The sequence below is a fragment of the Myxine glutinosa genome, chromosome 2 (genome assembly GCF_964187855.1).
Source record: "Myxine glutinosa chromosome 2, kmMyxGlut1.1, whole genome shotgun sequence".
In the NCBI taxonomy this organism is placed as follows: Eukaryota; Metazoa; Chordata; class Myxini; order Myxiniformes; family Myxinidae; genus Myxine; species Myxine glutinosa.
In genome coordinates this window covers 260,485,967-260,512,799 of record NC_136262.1, presented here as the reverse complement: position 1 = coordinate 260,512,799, position 26,833 = coordinate 260,485,967, and the positions used below count along the sequence as shown (strand labels likewise).

The 26,833-nt window shown below is 41.0% G+C and overlaps 1 protein-coding gene across 1 annotated transcript in view; it reads left to right on the top strand.

The window, feature by feature from the left end:
* LOC137420610 (gamma-aminobutyric acid receptor subunit alpha-2-like) overlaps positions 1-26,833 on the top strand; it is a 189,528-nt gene that overhangs the window by 71,268 nt on the left and 91,427 nt on the right. Inside the window, exon 4 of the mRNA XM_078772492.1 lies at positions 3,389-3,449. Within this exon, the coding sequence (XP_078628618.1) occupies positions 3,389-3,449 (61 nt within the window). The remainder of the gene's footprint in view (positions 1-3,388; positions 3,450-26,833) is intronic.

Below are 26,833 nucleotides of genomic sequence, written 5' to 3'. Positions count from 1 at the left end.
CGTGACGGAGCTCGTAAGCCAAATCGCTCGTAAGTCAAAGCAAATTTTCCCATTCAAATGCATTGAAATGCTATTAATCCGTTCCAGCCTCAAAAAAAAAACACCAATTTTTTTTGTTAGGTGCTTTTAAATAACAAAAATGTACTTTATAAATAACAAATAATGTATAAACAAGCACGACCTCGTATATACTGTACATAATACAAGAGAATGTAAAGAAATAAACTGGACCTCTATCCATGAAGATATGGAGAAGTTGTTGTTTGTGTGGTTGAAGGAGAAGCAGCTCGCAGGAGATACCGTGACCGAGAGCATCATGTGTTTGAAAAGATTGAAACTCGGATATCGAGCACGGACCACGAGGTGTTTTTTCTTTTTTCTTAATCTCGGTTTCAGTGAACTTTTGCTCTGTGCTCACGTGTACTGTACCTGTACCTGTAATGGTACGTCAGAGGATGGCACCTGTTGTCATCATATTAAGTGCAAGATGTTCTGCATCGTAAGTTGGTACACCGTGGTCTTTCGGCGGTGTTTAAGCCGGCCGTCTTGGCTTCTGTCACCATTGGCATTGAGTCTTTCGATGTAGGTAGGTCGTTGTGTGCCGGTGCCTTGGCCGAATTCCTTCATTGCTGCATTGTTAGCTCACCTGGTTTTTTATACCACATCTTTGGTTATCGGACCAGCGAATGACGTCATCTCCAAAGTATGGCTTATTCTCACTTGTCTTGGACGATCTTCTACTTCTAGCCTTCCACCGTGCATTTGGTGTCCACTGTACTTACTGTACAGTGCCTGGTAAAATTGATGTAATGGGTTTTTGACCGTCAACGCCATGAACCGCTAACACTCAAAAGCCCATTTATCGCGCCTTATAAAGCAAAACGCAAACCGAAAGCCATGCCTCTCAAGCGAGGCGTGCTTCCGTGGTCACGTGATCCACAGGTGTAGCTCATTATACCCGCACGCGCGACACGCTTTGGCGGTCACGTGACCAGCCACTCTGGAGGCGGGGATCCCCGCCGATGACGTCACCGGCTGGAGCAAGGAGATTCCTCGCTAATGTATTTCGACGATTGCGTGTTTTATATCCAAGCAGAGATGCTTTCACGGCAAGATAACCACGTGACCAGAACCGGAAGCCACAACCGGAAAATTCAAAAAAATAAATTTTTTGAGCTCGTACATCGGATCTCGGCTCGTATCCCAAAGCAACAAACCGCCCGAGCGACGGCTCGTATCCCGAAAAACTCGTACGTTGGGGCACTCGTAAGCCGAGGTACCACTGTATATATATATATATATATATATATATATATATATATATATATATATATATATATATATATATATATATATATACAGTCACGTGAAAAAGTAAGTACACCCCATGTAAAGTTTGACTTTTTCAACATATTTCAACATACAGCTATTTGATCTTCATTTCAACAATATTGATAGATAAAAGTGATATAATATAACAAATATCATGAAACATTTACATTTTGTAGTCCATTGTATAATTTAAATAAACATAAATGGAAATTTCGCATGTGGGAAAGTAAGTACACCCTTGGCTCTAATAGGTGGTATTGCCCCCTTTGGCAGAAACAACCTAAAGTAGGCGTTTCTTATAACTGTCTACCAGTCTCTGACATCGACTGGGAGAAATTTTTGCCCACTCCTCCATGCAGAATTATTTCAGCTGTGCGATGTTTGAGGGGTTTCTTGCATGCACAGCTCGTTTCAAATCCCGCCACAACATCTCGATGGGATTTAGATCCGGGCTTTGACTTGGCCATTCCAGAACCCTCCAGTTCTTTTTTTTCAGCCATTCCTTGGTGGATTTACTGGTATGTTTAGGGTCATTGTCATGTTGCAAGGTCCACCTTCGGTTGAGCTTTAACTTTCCGACAGATGGCCTCACATTATCCTCAAGCACCCTATCGTACAATGAAGAATTCATAGTGGATTCTATGATGGTGAGCTGCCCAGGCCCTGATACAGCAAAGTTGCCCCAAACCATAATATTTCCACCACCATGCTTTACAGTTGGTATCAGGTCCTTGTGGTAAAATGCTGTCTTTGGTTTTCGCCAAACATGTCTTCTGGTACTGTGGCCAAATAGCTCTACCTTTGACTCATCTGTCCAGAGCACATTGTTCCAGAAGTGCTGGTCTTTGCCGAGGTGTTCATTGGCAAACTTTAGTCTTGCCCTGATGTTGTTTCTGGACAGCAAAGGTTTTCTCCTGGCACACCTCCCATGTAGATCAAATTTGTGCAGCCTCTTTCTAATGGTAGACTCGTGCACTTTGACATCAACAGTGGCAAGAGCTACCTGTAGGTCCCGTGATGACATTCTGGGGTTCTTAGAGACTTCTTTCAGCATCTTGCGGTCTGCTCTCGGGCTGAACTTGCTGGGGCTGTCTGGCCTGAACAAGTTGGCAGTTGTTTGGAATCTTCTCCACTTGTAGATGATCTTCCAGACAGTCGAATGATTGATTTCAAATTGTTTGGAGATCTTTTTAAATCCCTTCCCAGACTCGTAGGCATCTATAACCTTCTTTCTGAAGGCCTCAGAGAGCTTCTTTGATCAAGGCATGGTGACGCCGCACACTTCAACAACAAAGAGCAAACCAAACTAAATGTCTGTGGTTTAAATAAGACAGGTTCCTCCAAGATCCTCTCTCACGATGTTCTAATCATTTGCACCTGAGCTGGTGCACCTGATTCTAATTTTAGGTATTTGAAGTAGTGATAAATGTAGGGGTGTACTTACTTTTTCCACATGCGAAATTTGCATTCATCTTTATTTAAATTATACAATGGACTACAAAATGTAAATGTTTCATGATATTTGTTATAGTATATCACCTTTATCTATCAATATTGTTGAAATGAAAATCAAATAGCTGTATGTTGAATATGTTGAAAAAGTCAAAACTTTACATGGAGTGTACTTACTTTTTCTCGCGACTGTATATACGTATATATATATGTATACCCTAATATTTGTGATCTGGTATAGTAGGCAACTATTTTCCAATTGGCTTAATTTTTAATCATTGAAAATATAACCATGAGTGAAGTGAGTGAGGCACTACATTTTGGACGAATTTATGTTGCGTCCTTTATATGTGGGAAAGCATCAGCCAAATATTCCACCATATTGGTACATCAAATTAATTGAGGGTGTAACAAGGCAAGTCACTTGTATTTAGGTTTTCCTTCAATAAACAGCTGATTTTATCTTTATAATCATTCAAAAAGATTGGCAGTTTTCATTGGGTCTGCCACATTTCTTCCCATAAAACCTATTAATGGTGATGCACTTCAATTCTGTTTAAAAGCAGTTTACCACAAATGGTTACCTCACTATTTTTGTTTGCAGGAATACACCATCGACGTCTTTTTTCGTCAATCATGGAAGGACGAGCGGCTGAAATTTAGAGGTAACATCCATCCTATATATGGGAGGAAAACTTACCTTTGTAATGTCTGGATATTATTTTGGTTTCCTTGTCTGAGTACTGTTACACAATCCATGAGTGTGAGCACTTTAACTACCTGCTGAAAATGAGATATAAAGATTGTACCTTCACATTCCATTTTTGCAATTAAGCATAGAGTTGTTTTCCTAATTACTGTATCCTCATTGAAACATAATCAGGAGGTATATGAGCAGACTGATTTAAAGGGGTAGCCATAAATTCGTTTATTTTTAATTGCTTCAAAACTATGAAGGTTAATTAAAAGGTTTTCAGAACAATGTACTCATAATAACAGAAACGCCATGATTTATTGTGCAATATACATGTATTTATATGTAATTAATAAGTATATACATTTATATATATATATATATATATATATATATATATATATATATATATATATATATATATATATATATATATATATAAGTTCAAAACACACCTGGTCACAAGTGTGCCGCACTGACCGGGTCCTCAGTCGAGGTCCTCAGCATCATCCCGTTTCGGCCCTTCAACCTCGATACGGTCAGCTAAGGTGGGCCAGCAGGGGCACATACACATCCACATGCAGCAACTACAACTGGATGCGTACATACCCCCACCCCCAGCCAGTGCGAACGCAGACTACAACAACAACAACACCTCCGCATCCAGAATCCACAGCACCAAACAAACATGGTGGAACACTCAAACACCCACCTTTATACCCTTCACCACTCACCAACAAAACACACCAGATCATTCATACACACATATACACACCCATACACACACATACACACAGAACACCAACCAAACAACCACCTACACTTACATCATACACCACTCAACACACAAAAACTCACACTCATGCAAAAATTAATTCATGCAAAATCACACACCCTCACCCACTCACTCATATACACAAAATAAGAACTAATAATACTAATAAAAAAATAATAAAAATAAACCACACAAAACCAACCTACACCATTCGACGTGCCTCCATAAACTTCCTCCATATCCAAAATGAGCCTTTCAAGGCAACCTGGGCCACCTTGTCACACATCCTCCTTCTTTCTGTCCCACACACTCCCAGCCTAGCAAGAAATGCAGAAAAAGAATTGCCAATATACCCTCTGCACCCCACCTCAAATGGCTGACACGAAACTCGCCAACCCTTCTCCCGGCACTCTGCCTCCAGCTCACTGTACTTTCCTCTCTTCCTCTCATGCACCTCCTCCATGTTCTCTTCCCAAGGTACCGACAATTCCCCTAAGATGACCTGTCTTGTTGCACCTGACCAAATGACAATGTCAGGCTGCAACCTTGTCACACAGATCTCCTCTGGGAATACCAATTGTGGCCTTAGATCTGCCACCACCTGCCAATAACAAGCATCTGACAGCTCTCTTGCTTTCCACCTCCTCCTCTTTCCACCTCTTACCACTTGGCCCTCTTTGTCAAACCACACCTCTCCCCCATCAGTCTCCTTCTCCACTCTTCTTTCTCTCGACCTCAACACCTCTTGTTGCACCATCTGCACCACCACCGCCAGCACCTGATCATGTCGCCACCTGTATTGTCCTGCTGCCAATGCTACTGAACATGCACTCAGTGCATGCTGCACTGTTCCCACACCTCCACACAAATGACATCTCTCCTCCTGCAACAATCCCCACAATCTCAAGTTTACTGGTGACGGAAGCAACTCATACGTTGCCTGCAACAGGAAATTCAACAATATTGGCTCCATCCTCCAAATCTCTTGCCACTTCAATATCCTCATCCGCACACCTTCCCACTTAGTCCAAGCACCTTGCTGTGCCTGACCGACTGCTTTCACATATCTCCCCTCCTCTTCCTTTATTCTCACCTCCCTCTCAACCATCTTCCTCCTCTCTTTCACACATGCCTTTCCCCATCGCTCATGCTCCATTGCTCCATCCACCCCAAGCCATGCTTCCCATGCTATACCAATCCCCATGACCTCCTCCTGTTGTAACCGCTCCTCCATCTCATCCACCTCTGCTCTTGCATTCCACTTCCGACTTCCCTTCTTCTCTGGGAGAGCATTCTTTACCACTGCATCACTTGAATCCCGCAACATCATGAACTTCCGCACCCTCAACACCTTAAACTCCTCGGTTAATGATGTCAAGGGAAACTGGAGTTTTCCACCCTGACCATAAAAGGCAATGTTCGTCAAACAGCGTGGCACTCCCAACCACCTCCTCACAAACCCGCTCACCACAACCTCCATCCTCTCCACATGCCCAATTGCAATATCATACATCATCAATGGCCACAATACTCGTGGCATCAATCCAAACTTCAAACACCATACCTTCAACTTACCTGGCAAACCACATCCATCAATCCTCTTCAAACCTCTCATTGTTTCTGACCTCCTCCACTCTTCCCACATCATTCAACTCCACTGTGTACCATCTTCCCAAACTCTTCACAGGGGCCTCTACCAATGATGGAACCACCTCCCGTCCAAGCTCAAACCTGTGCATGTTATGCACCACTCCTCGGCTCACTACCACACTCCTCGACTTTCTTGCTTTAAATCTCATTCTTGCCCACCGCATCAACCTTTCCAGGCATCCCAGTACGAAACCACACCATGGCCTTGGTTATATATATATATATATACTCGCAGGAAATCCCGTTCCACCGGGCTGTTCCAAAGGAATTAGTTCCCATTAGAGCAGTGGTTCCCAAACTTTTTTGGTGGCAACCCTGAATACAATCTTGTCCTGGCCTGGCGACCCTAAACGCTGTACATACAGTGTTAATGACCTATCATTTGGATACATTGTGTTTATTCATATAGTTACCCTGTGCTCGAAGCGAAAAGCGGGGTTAAGCATTCGGTTGCATAAGTGTGCCGTGTGCCATACGTGTGCTGTGTCTGCATTTATAAAATTCATTTTCTCGGCAAATGTTGGTCCGATTGACACAAAATCTTACCATAGGAGCGCTTCCGCCTGTAGAATTTTTTTATTCATAATTATGACGTCATAGGTCTTGTGGTACAGACGCCATCTTGGAAAAACTTCGCACCTCTATATCTCTGAAACCACTCCATGGAAAAAATTGAGACCTGGATCATTGTCAACTACTCCCCATGGGGAATAAGATATGTTAATGATGATGTCATCTGTGACTTCATTGTGACGTCATAATTCAACAATTACAACACATCCATCCGATCATTATTTTAAAAATTTCAGTAACTGTTGGTCTGATGGACACGAAATTTTCACCATAGGAGCGCCTTCTCCTTTAGAATATTTTAATGATAATCATGACATAATAGGTGATGTGTTACAGGCGCCATCTTGGAAAAACCAAAAAAACGTTGCACAACTTGGTGTGACAACAAATATCTCCAAAACCGTTCTATGGAAAAAATTGAAACATGGCTCATGGTAAATAACTCCATACGGGCAATAGGTGTTGTTAATGATGATGTCATTGGTGCCATAATTATGACGTCATAATTCTACAGGGACAACGCTTAGTCTGATCAGTTTGAAATGTATTGAGCATGATCTATGCAACAATTATATTAAAGAATAGAAATCTATGATGTCATCGCTCACGTGGTCTGGCAGCCATATTGGATCAAAAAAAAAAAAAGAAACGTTCAAAAACAGAAGAGTTGGCTCACACCAAGTTGACTGCGCACGGTAAGTATTCTGTGAATACCATCTAGTTTTATTGAATTAATTGGAACTGCCTTTAGAGGCCATTTTTCTGCAGGGGTTGGCCTTTTTGGGGCACCGTGGTCCCCTTTTTGAAGCAATGCTTTGCAGCCGGATGCCCTTCCTGCCGCCAACCCTGTTAGTCGCCTCTTGCGACACACAGGGAATTACCAGTGAACTGGTACTCAATTTTCCAACCTCAGAAGGATGACAGGCTGAGTCAACCCCCTGGTGTTAATTCAGCGATCGACGACCGGGATTCAAACCCAGGATCCTAGGATCCCAAGCCAGCACCCGAACCGCTAAGCCAACACCAGGCTATCTTTATTGAATGAATTACCAATACATAATGATTTTCAAAGAGTTTTTCATTGGACAAAATGAAAAACAAATTTACATAAAACTGAGACTTTATTTCACAAAGATTTTCTCAATGGATACCATGATACTGCTTCATTTTGTGGGTAAGGTCCTCTAAGTTTGGTTTTATGTTGATGGACAGAGCACAACGCAAGTCATGCTGAGGATCCACGCAATGTACCTTGCTTTATTCTTGATTGCAACAAGACCTGAAAATCCTTGTTCACCGAGATATATTGTTGGAAAAGGGAAAAGAGCTTTTTCAGCCTCCCAAGTCAGAATGGGCTTATTCTCAAGTTGGGTCCAAAAAGTTTGAATACGGGAGCTTTTCAAAGCGTTGCTTCTGCACTTGATTTTCCTGGAGTTCTACAAGTTCTTCTTGAAATCCCGGAATATCTTCCCTGACTTCACTGGCATCCACATTGAACACATTTCTGATCCAACCATGCTTCTTGTGGTCGACATTTTCTGGAAAATACCTGTCCATTTCTTCCTGGAGGTTCTTCAGATGATTTTCGAAAATACTTTTCATGTCAACAAGGGATATTTCCGACGCATCTTCCAGCACAGCACTCACTTCTGGAAAGGCAGCCGTTTTTCCTTAAGCCAGTTTTTCTCTCCAAAGAGCAAGCTTTTTCTTGAATGAGGCAATTTTTTCACCTATGCCCACCATGATATGATTATGGCCCTACATGTCTGAATTTAGTTAATTCAGGTGCATGAAGATGTCACCCAAATAAACAAGCTATGCCAGCCCAGCAGCATCCTTGAAGCAGTTCATGTCTCTTCTCACGTATAAAAAATTCTATTTCCGTTTTCAGTTCAATAACTCGTACGAGAATCTTCCCTCGAGAGAGCCAATGGACATCAGAGTGGAACAGGAACACCTGGTGATGTGATCCCATCTCTTCACACATTTTATGGAAAATGCGTGAGTTTAAAGCCCTGGCCTTGACAAAATTCACAATTTGGATAGCATTATTGAGAACTACCTGGAGGTCCGGTTGCAAACGTTGAATGGCAAGGTTTTCCCGATGTAAGAAACAGCGAATTATTATGATATCAGGGTTTTCTGCTTTAACACGAGTAACAAAACCCAAACGACTTCCTATCATAGATGGAGCTCCGTCAGTGCACACAACCAAACAATTCAACCAGTCTAGATCATGTTCTTGAAAAAATTGTTCATCATATTAAAGATGTCTTCTCCAGTGGTGGTACTTGACTGGGCATTGCAGGAAAGAAATTCTTCCAGAATGTCGTCTTCTCCTCTGTACCTCACATAAACCATAAATTGAGCATCACCTGCAATGTCTCCTGATTCATCCGTCTGCAACGAAAAATGTCCTGCTTTTTTCTGTGCCACATTCAGTTGAGCCAAAATATCACCTGAAATGAGATCAATTCGATGTTTGATGCTATTGTCAAAAAGTGGTACAGATTCAATCTTCTTGGCAACATCTGTTCCACAAACAGTTTTCACCATTGCCACTGCTGCTGGCTTCACCAGCTCCTTTCCAATGTTATGGGGCTTTTTGCATCTTGCAATATACCACGCCACTTCAAAAGACACCAAGGAAGCTTTCTCCAGAGAAAAGGCTGAAATCGAGGGAGCATCAATCCGAATTCGTTTTACCTGTTCTTTGTCCTCCAAGTAGCTCAGTGGCTTTTCGACAAAGTTTGGATGAACTGAATGCAAATGACGCTTCAATTTGTTTTCCTTCATAGATTCATTGGCGAGGACTTGCAGGCACTGAACACACTGAGGTCGGACATTCCCAGATTTTTCTCTCATCTCGGTGAAGCCATATTTCAAAAACTCAGGCTTATACAGCAGTTGTGTTTTACCTTGGGCCATTTTTCCAGTTAAAGACCAGACCTGGAATGAAATTTTTTATAAAATATAAGATTTTTAGAAAACATTGGAAATTGTTCAAAAAGTAAAAAAAAAAAACAATTGTAAAGATAATTATTATTAATTATTATATTATTTGACTCTGCACACAGTAACATTCATCAAAAAACACACATAAATAAAGACAAGTAAGATGCTGGCAAAACTTACTTCTTTTTTAGTAACTAGATCTCAGCCTCCAGTAAACAAGTGAAAGCACGACTGGCAGATTGTGAAATGTCGACACATGCAAAAATGAAATTTCTTATATGCGAAAAATTGGTTTTCTAGAACATTTTTCAATGATTCAGAATAAAAAAGAAAGTTTGGAAACAGAATATAATAAAATTAACTCCAATGATAAAACTCATCTGGAGCAGTTATGAATGTATTTAAAATCAAACATTTTAAATTCAAATAAAAACGTTTAACAAATAAAAACAGTGCATTCGATAATTAAGCTCAAAACGCTAAAATTACAGCCCCATCTATATTATCGCATTCAGATAAGAGTGCTACCTAACACCAGGCTCCTCGCTGGTCTACTTGACGCACGAGTATTGGACGCGAACGGACTCGAACATTATTATATTAAGCATATATGGATGCTGTTGTATCCAGCAATTACCCGAAATGTACTTCATGGTAACGTCAACGGTTTAATCCGAAATCTCAACACAGCACAACATGCCCATTGGGCCTCCAAAACCCCCGTCTTTCCTTAGTTCCTCCCACTCTCCAAAACCAACCGTCACTTCCGTTTCCCATACATATGAACTATAACATGTGAATTCCAAGCATACATTACATGTGAATTATAACACGTGAATTCCAAACATTTCCACAACTATTCTACTTTAATTTCTATTTCAATAATCCTTCATATTGTGCCAGTGAAGTAATCCCCTTATAACACTGTAATATTTCTTTTTTTGAGACTGTCCCACGACCCTCTGGAACACCCTCGCAACCCTCATTTGGGTCGCGACCATGGGTTTGAGAACCATTGCATTAGAGTGTGGAATATTTAAGGAGCTTGACAGGAATGCCCTCGGACAGCATAATTGTAGGCAGCTGTGTAAATTGGGTGTAATGTAAAATGTGATTTCAAGTCCTCAGTTCCCCTTTCTTCTTCATGCCCTCCTCCCAAACCCCAGATCATCAAGCCCCACTCCCAAACTCCAAATCCTCAATCTTCCCCTCCCAACTAAAATTGCATTACACACAGACATTACACAAGGGCACAGACAGACAAACATATATATATATATATATATATATATATATATATATATATATATATATATATATATATATATATATATATATATATATATATATAGACACAAACAGACACATACCGTTCATACTGTTCAAAAATCTTTCCAACTGGTTCATACCGTTCGGCGGCATACCGTTCAAAAATCAAACTAATGACCAACATGATTGTCGTTTATAAGAGAACGATACTTTCTGACTTCAATGGAGCGCATCAGCCACGGATTATGTCTTGGCAAACACCACATAATCCACAAGAAACAAATGTATCTGCTACACACACATTTGTTTCTGCCAATGGAAACCAAAGAGACCAGCAAGTACATGCGAATTTCCAGAAAAAATATTTAAAAATATAGAGCGTGTTGAGTGCTCCTCCGCGCATGTGCAGACCATAGTGAGTGTTTGCCGGTGTTCATATATATTGTTGCGGATCTCTCCGTCGGCCCCTTTTCCCCTTATCAAGGGGGGATCAATCCCCTTGTCCGCGACAAACTGACGTGAGTCCTGGGGGTCCCAACGCTCCTCCCGGTTGGGAGCAGCCAGGGTATTTGGTCTACGAAACGTCCCAAGGACCTGAGTGCCACTCCTGACCGCGAGCAGGGGAGGGACTCCCGCTCAAACCCGGGTTTTAGATGTTATAATTGACGAGCGGTGTTCGCAACACGACGTTCGAGTCATTAGCATTCACTAACCCGATTCCGAAACGTTGGCCAAAATCGCGCCACAGGTATTCAATTGGGAAAAGACAAGGACGAAACGGATGTAAAGGAAAGAAGGCAAGGTAGGAAGAACAAATATGATTTATTTCTAACTATTTACACAATTAAAGGAACCAAGGAGAAGGAAAGAAACGAAAATAATTTACAGAAGGATGGAAGGACCAGAAGACACAGTGCAATACTAACTTACCTATACAAACTTACTTATACCCCAGGACAAGACACACAAAACAGACGACAATCAGACTTACACGAATGGGGAATGAAGGCAGGAACGAATGGCTGGAAGGAGAGGAAGGTTCAGCTGGACGCAGGAGGACGGCCGGGCCAGGAGCGAGCAGCCGCCGACTCTCCACCCTCGGGTCCACACCGCCGAGATGTTCGCAACAGCGCATCGGAGCTTGACGTGGCAAGGCTGGTTGGAAACAGCGTCTCCCTCACTCGTACTCCCGCAGGTTGCACGTCTCTCTTTACCAACTCAAGTGCCTTCCTGACAGAAACTGCCTTCGTGCTCCCTCGCTCGTCTGGCTCCCTCCCTCATCTGCTGCCTCAATCGTCTCCTCGTGGGGGCTCTCCCATGACAGTTTATATATGCCACACCCATGAATCTTCGCGAACCTCCCCGGTCGTTCTTTCTCCACCCTCTCAAGCCAAACCCCTCATCCTTGGTTGGTTGATCCGGGCTGGCTCACTCCTCCCTCCGATGACGAGGGCGGAGACACGCCTTTCTTCTCCGAACCGACCACGTGTTCAATGGAGGGCGAATGCAGTTGGTAATTGAGGCTTTGCACTAGACAGGGGATTCTACCTTATTTCAATTTGATGCAATGCAGAGTCAACTAATGGGAAACACAGCCTTCAACTAATACACATAATAAGGAAATAACTATTTAGAAGGGTATATGGTGGCCTACGTGTATGTATATGGAGTAACTAAGAGGACGACCTTTGACCTTTACACACAAAACGGAGATATTTACAAGAATTCATTACACTTACAGAGGGTGATATTTACAACAATTCTCAAATCCACAACAATATATATATATATATATATATCTATATATCTATATATCTATCTATATATATATATCTATATATCTATCTATATATATCTATAAAGCTATCTATATATCTATCTATATATCTATCTATATATATCTATATATCTATCTATATATCTACCTATATATCTATATATATATATATATATATATATATATACATATATATATATATATATATATATATATATATATATATATATATATATATATATATCTATATATATATATATATATATATATATATATATATATATATATATATATATATATATATATATATATATATATATATATATCTATATATATCTATATATATATATATATCTATATATATATATATATATATATATATATATATATATATATATATATATATATATATATATATATATGTGGTTTACCAATTATGAGGAGATCCTCAGCTTTCCATTGATGCCTTTCATGCATCATTGCTGTCACACATGACCGAGTACATGTTCATTGAAAATGACAAGTTCAAATCGCATTTTCCAAGTTTGGCTAATTTTAAATTGCTAAATGTTTGGCAAGACAGTTTTAAATGGACGCATTACTTGTCGACTGCCAAGTTGATTATGTAAAATTGATAAGCTGGTCTGGTAATCGTCGGTTGTGGCATCCTTTGTTTAAGATGGGTATTTAAGATGGACCTACAATGTATGGGTTTAGAGACAGTCTGAGTCATTGAAAAGATGGTTCAACTTACGACTGAACAGCGGACCTTCGTGGTTACAACCTTTCACCAAACTGGAAGTTTGCAGCGAACTCGTGATGCGTTCAGGGAACGTTTCCCAGAACGGGAGCCTCCAGCAGCCTAAACGACCTAGGCGAATGTTAGAAAATACCAAGAGCATGGCACGAGCCTCAACAGCAACAAGGGGAATTCTGGTAGGAGGCGCACTGGGCGATTGGAAATGAACATTGCAGCAGTAAGGCAGCAAGTTTTGGAGCATCCTAGGGATACCAGCGCAAGACGAAATGGGACGGGATTGCCTTCGGCAACATTCAACCGAATCACAAGACTGGACCTCCACCAACATCCATATCGGATTCACATCCGGCATCAATTTACGCCAGGGGATTTTGCCAGGAGGCTGGGGCTTGCCGGATGGTTGATAGCACGTTGCGAAGCAGATGTCAATTTCCTGCGGTAGCGTGGTATCGGAGACGAAGCTGCTTTCGCCAAGGATGGCAAGGTCAATACCCATAATGTTCTTGAATATGCACCGACAGGACAAGCCCCGGAATTTAATTTTGACACCAACATGAATCGACAAAAGTGGACTGTTTGGTTGGGACTTTGTGGAAGTGGTCAGGTGATCGGACCATTTTTCTTTCAAAGGAATGTCAATGGTAACAGATATCTGCAGATGATCAATGATGAAGTTTTACCACAGCTGGAGGAGAACTTTGAGCGACAGGTTCGTGGTTTCTTCAGATATCTCTGGTGGGCCCAAGACGGCACCCCAGCACATCGTCTTATCGCTGTCCGAGATCGACTGAGGGAACTCTTTGGAGACCGAGTCATCACCCTCAACCATGCAGTGGAATGGCCGCCAAGATCACCTGACCTCACACAATGTGATTATTTCCTTTGGGGACATTTAATGAACAAGGTGTTCGTAACTCCTCCCCGTGATCTTGACGAATTGCAGGGCCGTATTCGACATGAAGTGGATGCTTTGCGCAATGACCCGGCTATGGTGAGATGAGCAGTTCAGGGCATGTTCCGCCGCTGTGAGCTTCGTGTTGAAAGGGAAGGTGGACATGCTGAAGGTGTGGGTGCATAAAGGCCAATCATTCCTGAGAAAAGTTCACATCTGACGTTTATTTTGCACCAATTATCTTGACTTGCATCGATTAGCCAAACTTGTAAAAATGCTATTTGAACTTATCATTTTCAATGAACATGTACTCGGTCATGTGTGACAGCAATGATGCATGAAAGGTATCAATGGAAAGCTGATGATCTCCTCTTAATTATTAAACCACATGTAAATTGTCAAAATTAATAACCTTTGCAAATTAACCCCTTGAATTCGGATTACCTTTTTTTTGATACACACTGTATATATACACAAAGAATTAAGTTAAGCACCCCCCCCGTTATTTTACAACCTCGCACATTACAAGTTTGTTGTCGTCAAAACAGTGTAATATACCCATGTTATTGCTATATTTTCTGGAGAAGTGATATTATGGTCACATAAAAACATAACAATCATGCCGTTTTCAATATTTTATTCTGAATAATTTAAGGTGAAATTTTTTGGGAATTTTAGGCATATTTTCACCTCAATTTAAGTATGGAGCTATAGGTCCATCACGGACAGTGTGGATGACGTTTATGTTTTCTAACGTACAGTCATTGTTCTGAGAAGACCTCTAGCGATCTTTGCGTCAATAACGTGTGTAGGACCCACGTGATCGGATCACTGACTCAACCCTACGTCTCATAGACCCTGTAAGCCGTCGTATGTGTTGCTGTGGCAGGTTGTTCCATTCCCGATGTAATGCACGTTCCAATTCATCCAGATTGGCTATTGGAGGGACCATCTTCGCAATTTGTCGTCCCAACATGTCCCGAACGTGCATTACATCGGGAATGGAACAACCTGCCACAGCAACGCATACGACGGCTTACAGGGTCTATGAGACGTAGGGTTGAGTCAGTGATCCGATCACGTGGGTCCTACACACGTTATTGACGCAAAGATCGCTAGAGGTCTTCTCAGAACAATGACTGTACGTTAGAAAACATAAACGTCATCCACACTGTCCGTGATGGACCTATAGCTCCATACTTAAATTGAGGTGAAAATATGCCTAAAATTCCCAAAAAATTTCACCTTCAATTATTCAGAATAAATATTGAAAACGGCATGATTGGTATGTTTTTATGTGACCATAATATCACTTCTCCAGAAAATATAGCAATAACATGGGTATATTACACTGTTTTGACGACAACAAACTTGTAATGTGCGAGGTTGTAAATAACGGGGGGGGGGGGGGGGGGGGGGTGCTTAACTTAATTCTTTGTGTATATATATACTATATATATATATATATATATATATATATATATATATATATATATATATATATATATATATATATATATATATATACATATATATATACATATATATATATACTGTACATTATCTACCATATAAAACACAATGTCAGTTTGTGCGTTTGTCTGTCCCCCTTCATACGTGTATATTTTAAAGGCCAATCTTTTAACACGAATGTTTGTTTACTATGATCTATTTTTGAGGATAAAACAAACTTGAAAAACGTTTTCCATTTAAGAGTAATTATATCTCTTCTATTGGAACTGTAGATGGTGGCTTGCAAACCGAGCCTCAACGGCGGTGTACAGAAGCATAAAAAAAAAAATACATGGCACAGGGAGGTGAAATTCGCTGCATGTGATGTGCAACATACGCAGATGAAATTGAGTGTTTGTTTACGTCTGTATGATATCTAATAAATAAAGAAGATATAAGCACACCTGACACTAGGCTGTGGCATGCTCACGAGGCCGAACTGTCAAATAAACTGTACCAACCCTTCATTATAATTGGCGGTTTATTGTTACCTTTTACAAATATATCTCCACAACGGTTAATAAGGTAGGTGGAAACTGTAAAACGCCGAAGCAGATGCTTTGTGAATGGCTGTCTTAAGGCTGAATCTGGTCAACAACACACCCGAGCTGAAAATGGGTGAAAATGGGTAAACTTAACCAACAAATCTTAATGTCGTCGATAATATATATATATATATATATATATATATATATATATATATATATATATATATATATATGTGAGCGTACGCTGGATCAGCACATCGCTGCGTCCTTGGACGACTCCTCAGCACCATCCCAACACACACCACTGAGTGTGCAATGGAATGAGGGAATGAGGTGTTGTTACGGTGGCCGGAGTGCAAATCCTGCCACCCACCTTCTTGAGAAAGGACCCAGTACCCTGGTACTCATTTCGCCGACCTCAGAAAGATGACAGGCTGAGTCAACCCCACCTGGTATTAATTCAACAGCTGAACAGGATTCGAACTCAGGTCCTTAGGATCCCAAGCCCACCACCCTAACCATTAGACCAACACCAGGTGTTTATTAAGGGTATTTAACCCAATTGGAATGGCCAAGGAAAAGCCAATTGTACCAAATCAGTTTTGTGGTAGGATGCGAAACCCAGCGTGGTCTTCAGCAATACGAATGTATTATCAAACAGGTGAAGTTACATAAACGGAGAATCACGGATGCAGATACAATGATGTGCAATAAATAACACTTAACAAAGCTGAGGAACTAATCCAAAGGGCGGAGGCACCGCATTCACCACTTGCATATACACCAAACTGGACCAGGTTTTCCAGATATATCTAGTCCAAGAGGGCAGCGCCAAGGAAGGCTGCTGAGGAAGGGTTTAACGCCAAGGAAGGCTGCTGACGTACACCTCTATGTCATCTTCCTCCACTGCTGGTGAGACAAAGGAGTGAACATGTTAAGGTTCTGGACCAATGGGTTTCTGGTTTACAAGTGCACTTCTTGCAACAATCACTCTGCGAGCACTAGGGGCTGCGCTTAAAAAAAAAAAAAAAAAAAAAAAAAAATATATATATATGTGCAGCGTCTGTCCTGTGTTGTCCTTTGTTGTGTTGTCTTGTCTTGTCACTGAACTACTTTCGCAAACTTTTGTGAAATCGTACCAAACTTGTGGTGTGCACATATCTCTCCCGTCGGTATGTCCTAAGGGTATTTTCTTTGAAAATATTTCTATTATTTTTTTTTTTTAGGATTTATTTTGGGAATTTTTTTTTTTCAACTTCAATTGTTTATAAACTGTGATATCACGTATATTACAAATACATTTGTGCAAAATAATTGTTTGAATTATGATTGGTGTAAACCATGACAAAACGGCAACTCGGGTACAGTCATTTATCTATATATATCTACACATCTGGGCAGTGTCTGTGTTCTCACTTAACGACTCCCTCAAACTTTTGTTTCCGTGGTTGTGAAGTGTTTTTAATAACGTTGTGGTGGTTTTGAATCACGTGGTGGTGAGGTATTTTGAATTATGTGGTGGTGAGGTGTTTTTATTACGTGTTTTATGTCTGTGAGGTGTTTTTATTACGTGTTTTATGGCTGTGAGGTGTTTTTATTACGTGTTTTATGTCTGTGAGGTGTTTTTAATTTCGTAGTGGTGAGGTATTTTTATTTCGTGTTTTATGTCTGTGAGGTGTTTTTATTACGTGTTTTATGTCTGTGAGGTATTTTTATTACGTGTTTTATGGCTGTGAGGTGTTTTTATTTCGTGTTTTACGGCTGTGAGGTGTTTTTATTATGTGTTTTATGTCTGTGAGGTGTTTTTATTACGTGTTTTATGGCTGTGAGGTGTTTTTATTTCGTGTTTTACGGCTGTGAGGTGTTTTTATTATGTGTTTTATGTCTGTGAGGTGTTTTTAATTTCGTAGTGGTGAGGTATTTTTATTACGTGTTTTGTCTTTTTTTTTTTTTTTTTTTTTTTTTTGTATACAAGATCGAGGCTCGTGAAAGAGCGAACATTAATCACACAGAAAGACAAACCGACACATAAAACATATAACATAGGGAGCGGTAGACAAGATGGGGAGAGAGGGGGAAGGACACAAACACAACATTTGAGAGCAGGGACCGAGAGACATGGAGACATCGAGAGATCTGAGAGAGGGCGAGGACTTTGGGGGGGGGGGGGGGGGCGTGGGAAGAGGGCAGTGGGAGAGGTATAAAACATATGGACACTGCCAGGACTTCCAGGAAAGAAGTTGGAATTTCAAACAAGGTGGATCTGGGGTGAATTAGCGGGGGTAGAAAAGATCAAGGTTTTGGATGGGGGAAGATAAGAGATGGTGGTGAACAGCTGTTTTAAAGACCTGGAGGGAGGAGTGGGATTGAAGGGAGTGAGGGAGTTTGTTCCAGAGGCGGGAGAAAAGAGGAATGAAAGAGTGAAGGTGAGCGGAGAGCCGAGATTTCGGCAGTTTAACCATCAGAGGGTTGCTGGCAGATCTTGTGCGACCTGTAGGAATATTTGGGGGACAGAGCACAGAGAGAGCTGGGGGTGCAAGGCCGGAGAGGAGTCGGTAGAAGACAGAAAGACCACCTACCTGCCTGCGGTGAGTGAGTGAAAGGCCCTCAGAGATAGCTTCATCACGGGAGATTCCAATAATTCTGAAAGCTTTGGTTTCAACAGCGTGAAGCCGAGCTAGGTGTGAGGCAGGAGCACCGGCCCATAGGGGAGAACAGTATTCCATTGAGCTGCGGATGAAAGCCTTGTATGTGGTGAGGAGCTCAGGTGTGCCGAGGAAGGACTTCACACGACGGAGGATGCCCAGTCGGCGACTGGCTTTGGAGGCCAGCTTGGAAATGTGGTTTTCCCAAGAAAGATCATGGCAGATAGTGAGACCCAAAATCTTGAGCGACAGAACTTCTTGGAGAGGATTGTTGAGAAAGTAGATGGGAGGGTTGTCCAGTCGATCTTTTCGGAGAGACATAGTAAGAGTGTGAGATTTGTCAGGATTGAAAGACATGTTCCACTTGTTTGACCAGTCTGTGATTTTGTCCAGGTCTTCAGAGAGTGAGGAGGCAGCAGACTGCCGATCTGAGGGAAGAGGAATGGAGCGGCAGAGAGTGGAGTCATCAGCAAAGAGATAGAGAGGATTTTCGAGAGAGTCAGAGAGATCATTGATGAAGACCAGAAAAAGCATGGGGCCCAGAACACTGCCTTGGGGAACTCCAGCCTGAACAGGAAGAGGAGATGAGAGAAACCCATTCAGGGCCACACGTTGACGACGACTAGAGAGGAAGTCCGCCAGCCATGCGTGGAGATTTCCATGGATACCAAAGGAGGAGAGTTTGGTGAGCAGAGTGGGGTGCCAGACCGTGTCGAAGGCACGTGATATGTCGAGGGAGACAGCTCTAATTTCCTGTTTGGCATTGAGGACCTCCATCCATTGTTGAGACAGCAGAAGCAGCATGTCCAGAGTAGAGTGACCTGGTCTGAAACCAAATTGATGATCAGAGATCAAGCCATTGGAGAAGAGGAAAGATTTCATATCAGAAGCAATGATGGATTCCATGACTTTGCTGATAATTGGGAGAAGGCTGATTGGTCTGTAGTTGCTAGGATCTGTTTTTGCACCTTTTTTGTGCAAAGCGGTGATGTTGGCTGATTTCCAAGCAGATGGCAGTTGACCTTGAGCAAAAGAGAGGGTGAAGAGAACAGAGAGAGGGTGAGATAGAGCAGCAGAGCAGGATTTTAGGACCCGTGGGCTGATGCCGTCGGGTCCAGTTGCAGAATCAGAGTCGAGGGTTGACAGAAACTTTTCCACCTTGTCAGGAGGAAAGGACACGGAGTCCAGGAGCAGCAGGGTACGACTGGGTATGGTGGGTACAGAGAGGGATGGGTTTGGGACACAAGATTTAGAGGCAAACACAGAGTTGAGGCATTCAGCTTTTTCACGTGCGGAGTCAGCTGTGTAGCCGTTTGAGGTAAGGGAGGGGATGGAGGGGGAACAAACACCAGAAACGGATTTGACCAGACGCCACCAGGATTTGGAAGAGGGAGACAGATAAGAGAGTTCGGTCTTGAGAACGGAGAGATATTGTTTCCTGGCTCTCCTGAGGGTGGACACACACTTGTTTCGGGCTTTGTGAAAGGAAATGAGATTTCCTTCCGTTGGATTGCTTTCCAGGAGACGAAGGCAAGTTGTTTCTGGGCAACAGCCTCACCACAAGATTCCGTGTACCATGGACGGGAGGAAGGGTATGACAACTGAAGACGAGATGGGATAAATCTGTGCATGAGAGAGAGCAATTTACTTTGGAAGAATTCCCAGGATGAGTTGATGTCAGAGGTGGTAGAGATGAGAGACCAGTCCAGATGATTGATGGCTGCTTGAAGACCGTGCCAGTTGGCCTGAGTGAAATGCCAGACTAGTCGACGCTGAGCAGGCTCCCTGAGGATGGTCAGAGAGATGTCCACTTTAACAAGGACATGATCAGATGATCCGATCGGAGCAGAAGAAGAGCAGCAGACATTTTCAGGGAAGTTAGTCATAACCAAGTCCAGAAGAGAAGATGTTCCGTTGACTGAGATCCGGGTCGGGAAATTGACAGATTGTGTCAGTCCCAGTGAGTCGCAGAAGTCCTTTGCTGAGGAGCCATGGCTGGTGAGAGAGGTACCCACACCCAGCCAACTGGCATGATGACAGTTGAAATCACCACATATGAGGAAGAGAGAGTTGGGATGAGTAGATAGAAGTTGGTCCATATCATCAGACAGCGAGATGTAGATGGAGTCATCACTGTTTGGTGGACGGTACAACACACATATGAACAAGAGGTGGGAGCGAAGGGGAAGCCGTAGCCAGAGGTATTCCTGGGGGTGAGGTGGAGAGAGTGCAGTGCAGGGCGAGTGAGGGAGAGAGTTTTTGATAAAGATAGCAACCCCGCCTCCAGGACGAGGCTCAGGTCTATCATACCGGAGGAGGGAGTAGCCTGGGAGAGATACTATGGAATCAGAGACATCATAAAGGAGGAAAGTTTCTGTTAAGCAGATCACGTCTGGTTTGACAGAAGCAACCTGTATGGAGAGATCAGTTAAGTTTGAACGAAGGCCCCGGATGTTTGAGGTCCATACCGTTAATGAAGAGGAAGGGGGAGCATCAGATACAGAACAGGGGGGAGGAGGGGTAGGGTAAGATGTGGAAGAGGTGGAAGAGGTAGGGAGAGCTGTTGAAGGTGTGTCAGAGATTTCAGAATAGCTCGGAGAAAGGGAAGGATGGGGCGGACAAAAGGTTTGATGGTGATTGGGTGAGCCACAATGAGGTGTTATTTGAGGAGGGGGAAGAGCGAGGCAGAAGGTTGGGGGAGATGGAGGTGAGAGTTTGAAGGGGGAAGAAGCGGGGAGGACACTTTGAGGAGGGGGAGTGAGAGGGGGGAAATTGAGAAGCAATGAGGGTGGGGAGATTTGAAGGGGAGGGGTGAGGGGGGAGTTTGGGAGGGAAGGGACAAGGGGAGGGATTTGAAAGGGATGGGATATGGGGGAGATTTGGAGGGGAGGGGTGAGGCAGGAGTCTAGGAGGGGAGGGGCGAGGGGGCGTCTTGGCGGGGAGGGGTGAGGGGGTAGTTTAGGAGGGAGGGGGCAAGGGGGGAGATTTGAAAGGGATGGGTGATGGGGAAGATTTGGAGGGGAGGGGTGATGGGGAAGATTTGGAGGGGAGGGGTTATGGGGAAGATTTGGAGGGGAGGGGTGAGATTGGATTTTTGAAAGTGTACGATTTATGGGAAACGAACATTTATTGCAAAATGAGTTTCTTGTGACCTTCGAGTTAAAAATACGTTTAAGGACGTTGGATGGAGGATGGAGTGCAGGAGAGTTTAGGGAATGTAGAAAAAAGGCACTATAGGAGATGGATATTTTTTTTGGGATGAATTGATTTGGTGAGCAAGTCGAAAGCAGCCTTTTAAAGAAGAAGAAGAAAAAGGTGTTATAAAATATGACGGAATACATAACTTGAGGGGAAAGTGTAAACATTGAAGGTTAATGAGTGAAAACTATCTGGGGAAATGGGGGAGAAACACGTGGTCGAAGAACGAACGAACGAATAAGAATGAATAAACGAATGAGAACAGAGAAGGAAATGTTTGTTTTTTTTTTTTTGTTTTTTTTTGGAGTTGAGATTTACACAAGGAAGTAGGCTATGGGTGAAAAGCCTGGGAATACAGAGAACGAAAGTTATTGGATCACAAACGACAGACCACTGAGAGAAAAACAAAGCCTCAAGGTTGTACAGTGCACACTGTACAAGGCCTTGCTCGCGACACGGCAAACAGACGATCAATTTATGAAAGATAAACACCGAGAAACAACCAAAGTTGCACACAATAACTTCACACACCGAAAGATAAATACAGTTTCGACAAAATACAATTGTGAACAGACTTAACTTCGAAAAACGTGGAGACCGTGTGGAGCTTCGAAAATCCCTGCCGCCGTCTCCAAGATCTCGCGAGATCTTTTCATATCAAAGCCGAGGTCTGTGAGGTGTTTTTAATTTCGTAGTGGTGAGGTGTTTTTATTATGTGTTTTATGGCTGTGAGGTGTTTTTATTATGTGTTTTATGTCTGTGAGGTGTTTTTAATTTCGTAGTGGTGAGGTATTTTTATTACGTGTTTTATGGCTGTGAGGTGTTTTTATTTCGTGTTTTATGACTGTGCGGTGTTTTTATTATGTGTTTTATGGCTGTGAGGTGTTTTTATTTCGTGTTTTATGTCTGTGAGGTGTTTTTAATTTCGTAGTGGTGAGGTATTTTTATTACGTGTTTTATGGCTGTGAGGTGTTTTTATTTCGTGTTTTATGACTGTGCGGTGTTTTTATTATGTGTTTTATGGCTGTGAGGTGTTTTTATTTCGTGTTTTATGGCTGTGAGGTGTTTTTATTACGTGTTTTATGGCTGTGAGGTGTTTTTATTTCGTGTTTTATGGCTGTGAGGTGTTTTTATTACGTGTTTTATGGCTGTGAGGTGTTTTTATTTTGTGTTTTATGTCTGTGAGGTGTTTTTAATTTCGTAGTGGTGAGGTATTTTTATTACGTGTTTTATGTCTGTGAGGTGTTTTTATTACGTGTTTTATGTCTGTGAGGTGTTTTTATTACGTGTTTTATGTCTGTGAGGTGTTTTTAATTTCGTAGTGGTGAGGTATTTTTATTTCGTGTTTTATGGCTGTGAGGTGTTTTTATTACGTGTTTTATGTCTGTGAGGTGTTTTTAATTTCGTAGTGGTGAGGCATTTTTATTACGTGTTTTATGTCTGTGAGGTGTTTTTAATTTCGTAGTGGTGAGGCATTTTTATTACGTGTTTTATGTCTGTGAGGTGTTTTTAATTTCGTAGTGGTGAGGTATTTTTATTTCGTGTTTTATGGCTGTGAGGTGTTTTTATTACGTGTTTTATGGCTGTGAGGTGTTTTTATTTCGTGTTTTATGTCTGTGAGGTGTTTTTATTTCGTGTTTTATGTCTGTGAGGTGTTTTTAATTTCGTAGTGGTGAGGTATTTTTATTACGTGTTTTATGTCTGTGAGGTGTTTTTAATTTCGTAGTGGTGAGGTGTTTTTATTACGTGTTTTATGTCTGTGAGGTGTTTTTAATTTCGTAGTGGTGAGGTATTTTTATTACGTGTTTTATGGCTGTGAGGTGTTTTTATTTCGTGTTTTATGTATGTGAGGTGTTTTTAATTTCGTAGTGGTGAGGTATTTTTATTACGTGTTTTATGTCTGTGAGTTGTTTTTAATTTCGTAGTGGTGAGGTATTTTTATTACGTGTTTTATGTCTGTGAGGTGTTTTTAATTTTGTAGTGGTGAGGTATTTTTATTACGTGTTTTATGTCTGTGAGGTGTTTTTAATTTCGTAGTGGTGAGGTGTTTTTATTACGTGTTTTATGACTGTGCGGTGTTTTTATTTCGTGTTTTATGGCTGTGAGGTGTTTTTATTACGTGTTTTATGGCTGTGAGGTGTTTTTATTTCGTGTTTTATGTCTGTGAGGTGTTTTTAATTTCGTAGTGGTGAGGTATTTTTATTATGTGTTTTATGGCTGTGAGGTGTTTTTATTTCGTGTTTTATGTCTGTGAGGTGTTTTTATTTAGTGTTTTATGTCTGTGAGGTGTTTTTAATTTTGTAGTGGTGAGGTATTTTTATTACGTGTTTTATGGCTGTGAGGTGTTTTTATTACGTGTTTTATGTCTGTGAGGTGTTTTTAATTTCGTAGTGGTGAGGTGTTTTTATTTCGTGTTTTATGTCTGTGAGGTGTTTTTAATTTCGTAGTGGTGGTGAGGTATTTTTATTACGTGTTTTATGTCTGTGAGGTGTTTTTAATTTCGTAGTGGTGAGGTATTTTTATTACGTGTTTTATGACTGTGCGGTGTTTTTATTTCGTGTTTTATGGCTGTGAGGTGTTTTTATTACGTGTTTTATGGCTGTGAGGTGTTTTTATTTCGTGTTTTATGTCTGTGAGGTGTTTTTAATTTCGTAGTGGTGAGGTATTTTCATTATGTGTTTTATGGCTGTGAGGTGTTTTTATTTCGTGTTTTATGTCTGTGAGGTGTTTTTATTTCGTGTTTTATGTCTGTGAGGTGTTTTTAATTTCGTAGTGGTGAGGTATTTTTATTACGTGTTTTATGGCTGTGAGGTGTTTTTATTACGTGTTTTATGTCTGTGAGGTGTTTTTAATTTCGTAGTGGTGAGGTATTTTTATTACGTGTTTTATGGCTGTGAGGTGTTTTTATTACGTGTTTTATGGCTGTGAGGTGTTTTTATTTCGTGTTTTATGTCTGTGAGGTGTTTTTAATTTCGTAGTGGTGAGGTATTTTAATTACGTGTTTTATGGCTGTGAGGTGTTTTTATTACGTGTTTTATGTCTGTGAGGTGTTTTTAATTTCGTAGTGGTGAGGTGTTTTTATTTCGTGTTTTATGTCTGTGAGGTGTTTTTAATTTCGTAGTGGTGAGGTATTTTTATTACGTGTTTTATGGCTGTGAGGTGTTTTTATTTCGTGTTTTATGTCTGTGAGGTGTTTTTAATTTCGTAGTGGTGAGGTGTTTTTATTACGTGTTTTATGTCTGTGAGGTGTTTTTAATTTCGTAGTGGCGAGGTGTTTTTATTACGTGTTTTATGGCTGTGAGGTGTTTTTATTCCGTGTTTTATGGCTGTGAGGTGTTTTTAATTTCGTAGTGGTGAGGTATTTTTATTACGTGTTTTATGTCTGTGAGGTGTTTTTAATTTCGTAGTGGTGAGGTATTTTTATTACGTGTTTTATGTCTGTGAGGTGTTTTTAATTTCGTAGTGGTGAGGTATTTTTATTACGTGTTTCATGGCTGTGAGGTGTTTTTATTTCGTGTTTTATGTCTGTGAGGTGTTTTTAATTTCGTAGTGGTGAGGTATTTTTATTACGTGTTTTATGTCTGTGAGGTGTTTTTAATTTCGTAGTGGTGAGGTATTTTTATTACGTGTTTTATGGCTGTGAGGTGTTTTTATTTCGTGTTTTATGTCTGTGAGGTGTTTTTAATTTCGTAGTGGTGAGGTATTTTTATTACGTGTTTTATGTCTGTGAGGTGTTTTTAATTTCGTAGTGGTGAGGTATTTTTATTACGTGTTTTATGGCTGTGAGGTGTTTTTATTTCGTGTTTTATGTCTGTGAGGTGTTTTTAATTACGTGGTGGTGAGGTGTTTTTATTTCGTGTTTTATGTCTGTGAGGTGTTTTTAATTTCGTAGTGGTGAGGTGTTTTTATTACGTGTTTTATGTCTGTGAGGTGTTTTTAATTTCGTAGTGGTGAGGTATTTTTATTACGTGTTTTATGGCTGTGAGGTGTTTTTATTTCGTGTTTTATGTCTGTGAGGTGTTTTTAATTACGTGGTGGTGAGGTGTTTTTATTTCGTGTTTTATGTCTGTGAGGTGTTTTTAATTTCGTAGTGGTGAGGTATTTTTATTACGTGTTTTATGTCTGTGAGGTGTTTTTAATTTCGTAGTGGTGAGGTATTTTTATTACGTGTTTTATGGCTGTGAGGTGTTTTTATTTCGTGTTTTATGTCTGTGAGGTGTTTTTAATTTCGTAGTGGTGAGGTATTTTTATTACGTGTTTTATGGCTGTGAGGTGTTTTTATTTCGTGTTTTATGTCTGTGACGTGTTTTTAATTTCGTAGTGGTGAGGTATTTTTATTATGTGTTTTATGTCTGTGAGGTGTTTTTAATTTCGTAGTGGTGAGGTATTTTTATTACGTGTTTTATGACTGTGCGGTGTTTTTATTTCGTGTTTTATGGCTGTGAGGTGTTTTTATTACGTGTTTTATGGCTGTGAGGTGTTTTTATTTCGTGTTTTATGTCTGTGAGGTGTTTTTATTTCGTGTTTTATGTCTGTGAGGTGTTTTTAATTTCGTAGTGGTGAGGTATTTTTATTACGTGTTTTATGGCTGTGAGGTGTTTTTATTACGTGTTTTATGGCTGTGAGGTGTTTTTATTTCGTGTTTTATGGCTGTGAGGTGTTTTTATTTCGTGTTTTATGTCTGTGAGGTGTTTTTATTACGTGTTTTATGGCTGTGAGGTGTTTTTATTTCGTGTTTTATGTCTGTGAGGTGTTTTTATTACGTGTTTTATGGCTGTGAGGTGTTTTTATTACGTGTTTTATGGCTGTGAGGTGTTTTTATTACGTGTTTTATGTCTGTGAGGTGTTTTTAATTTCGTAG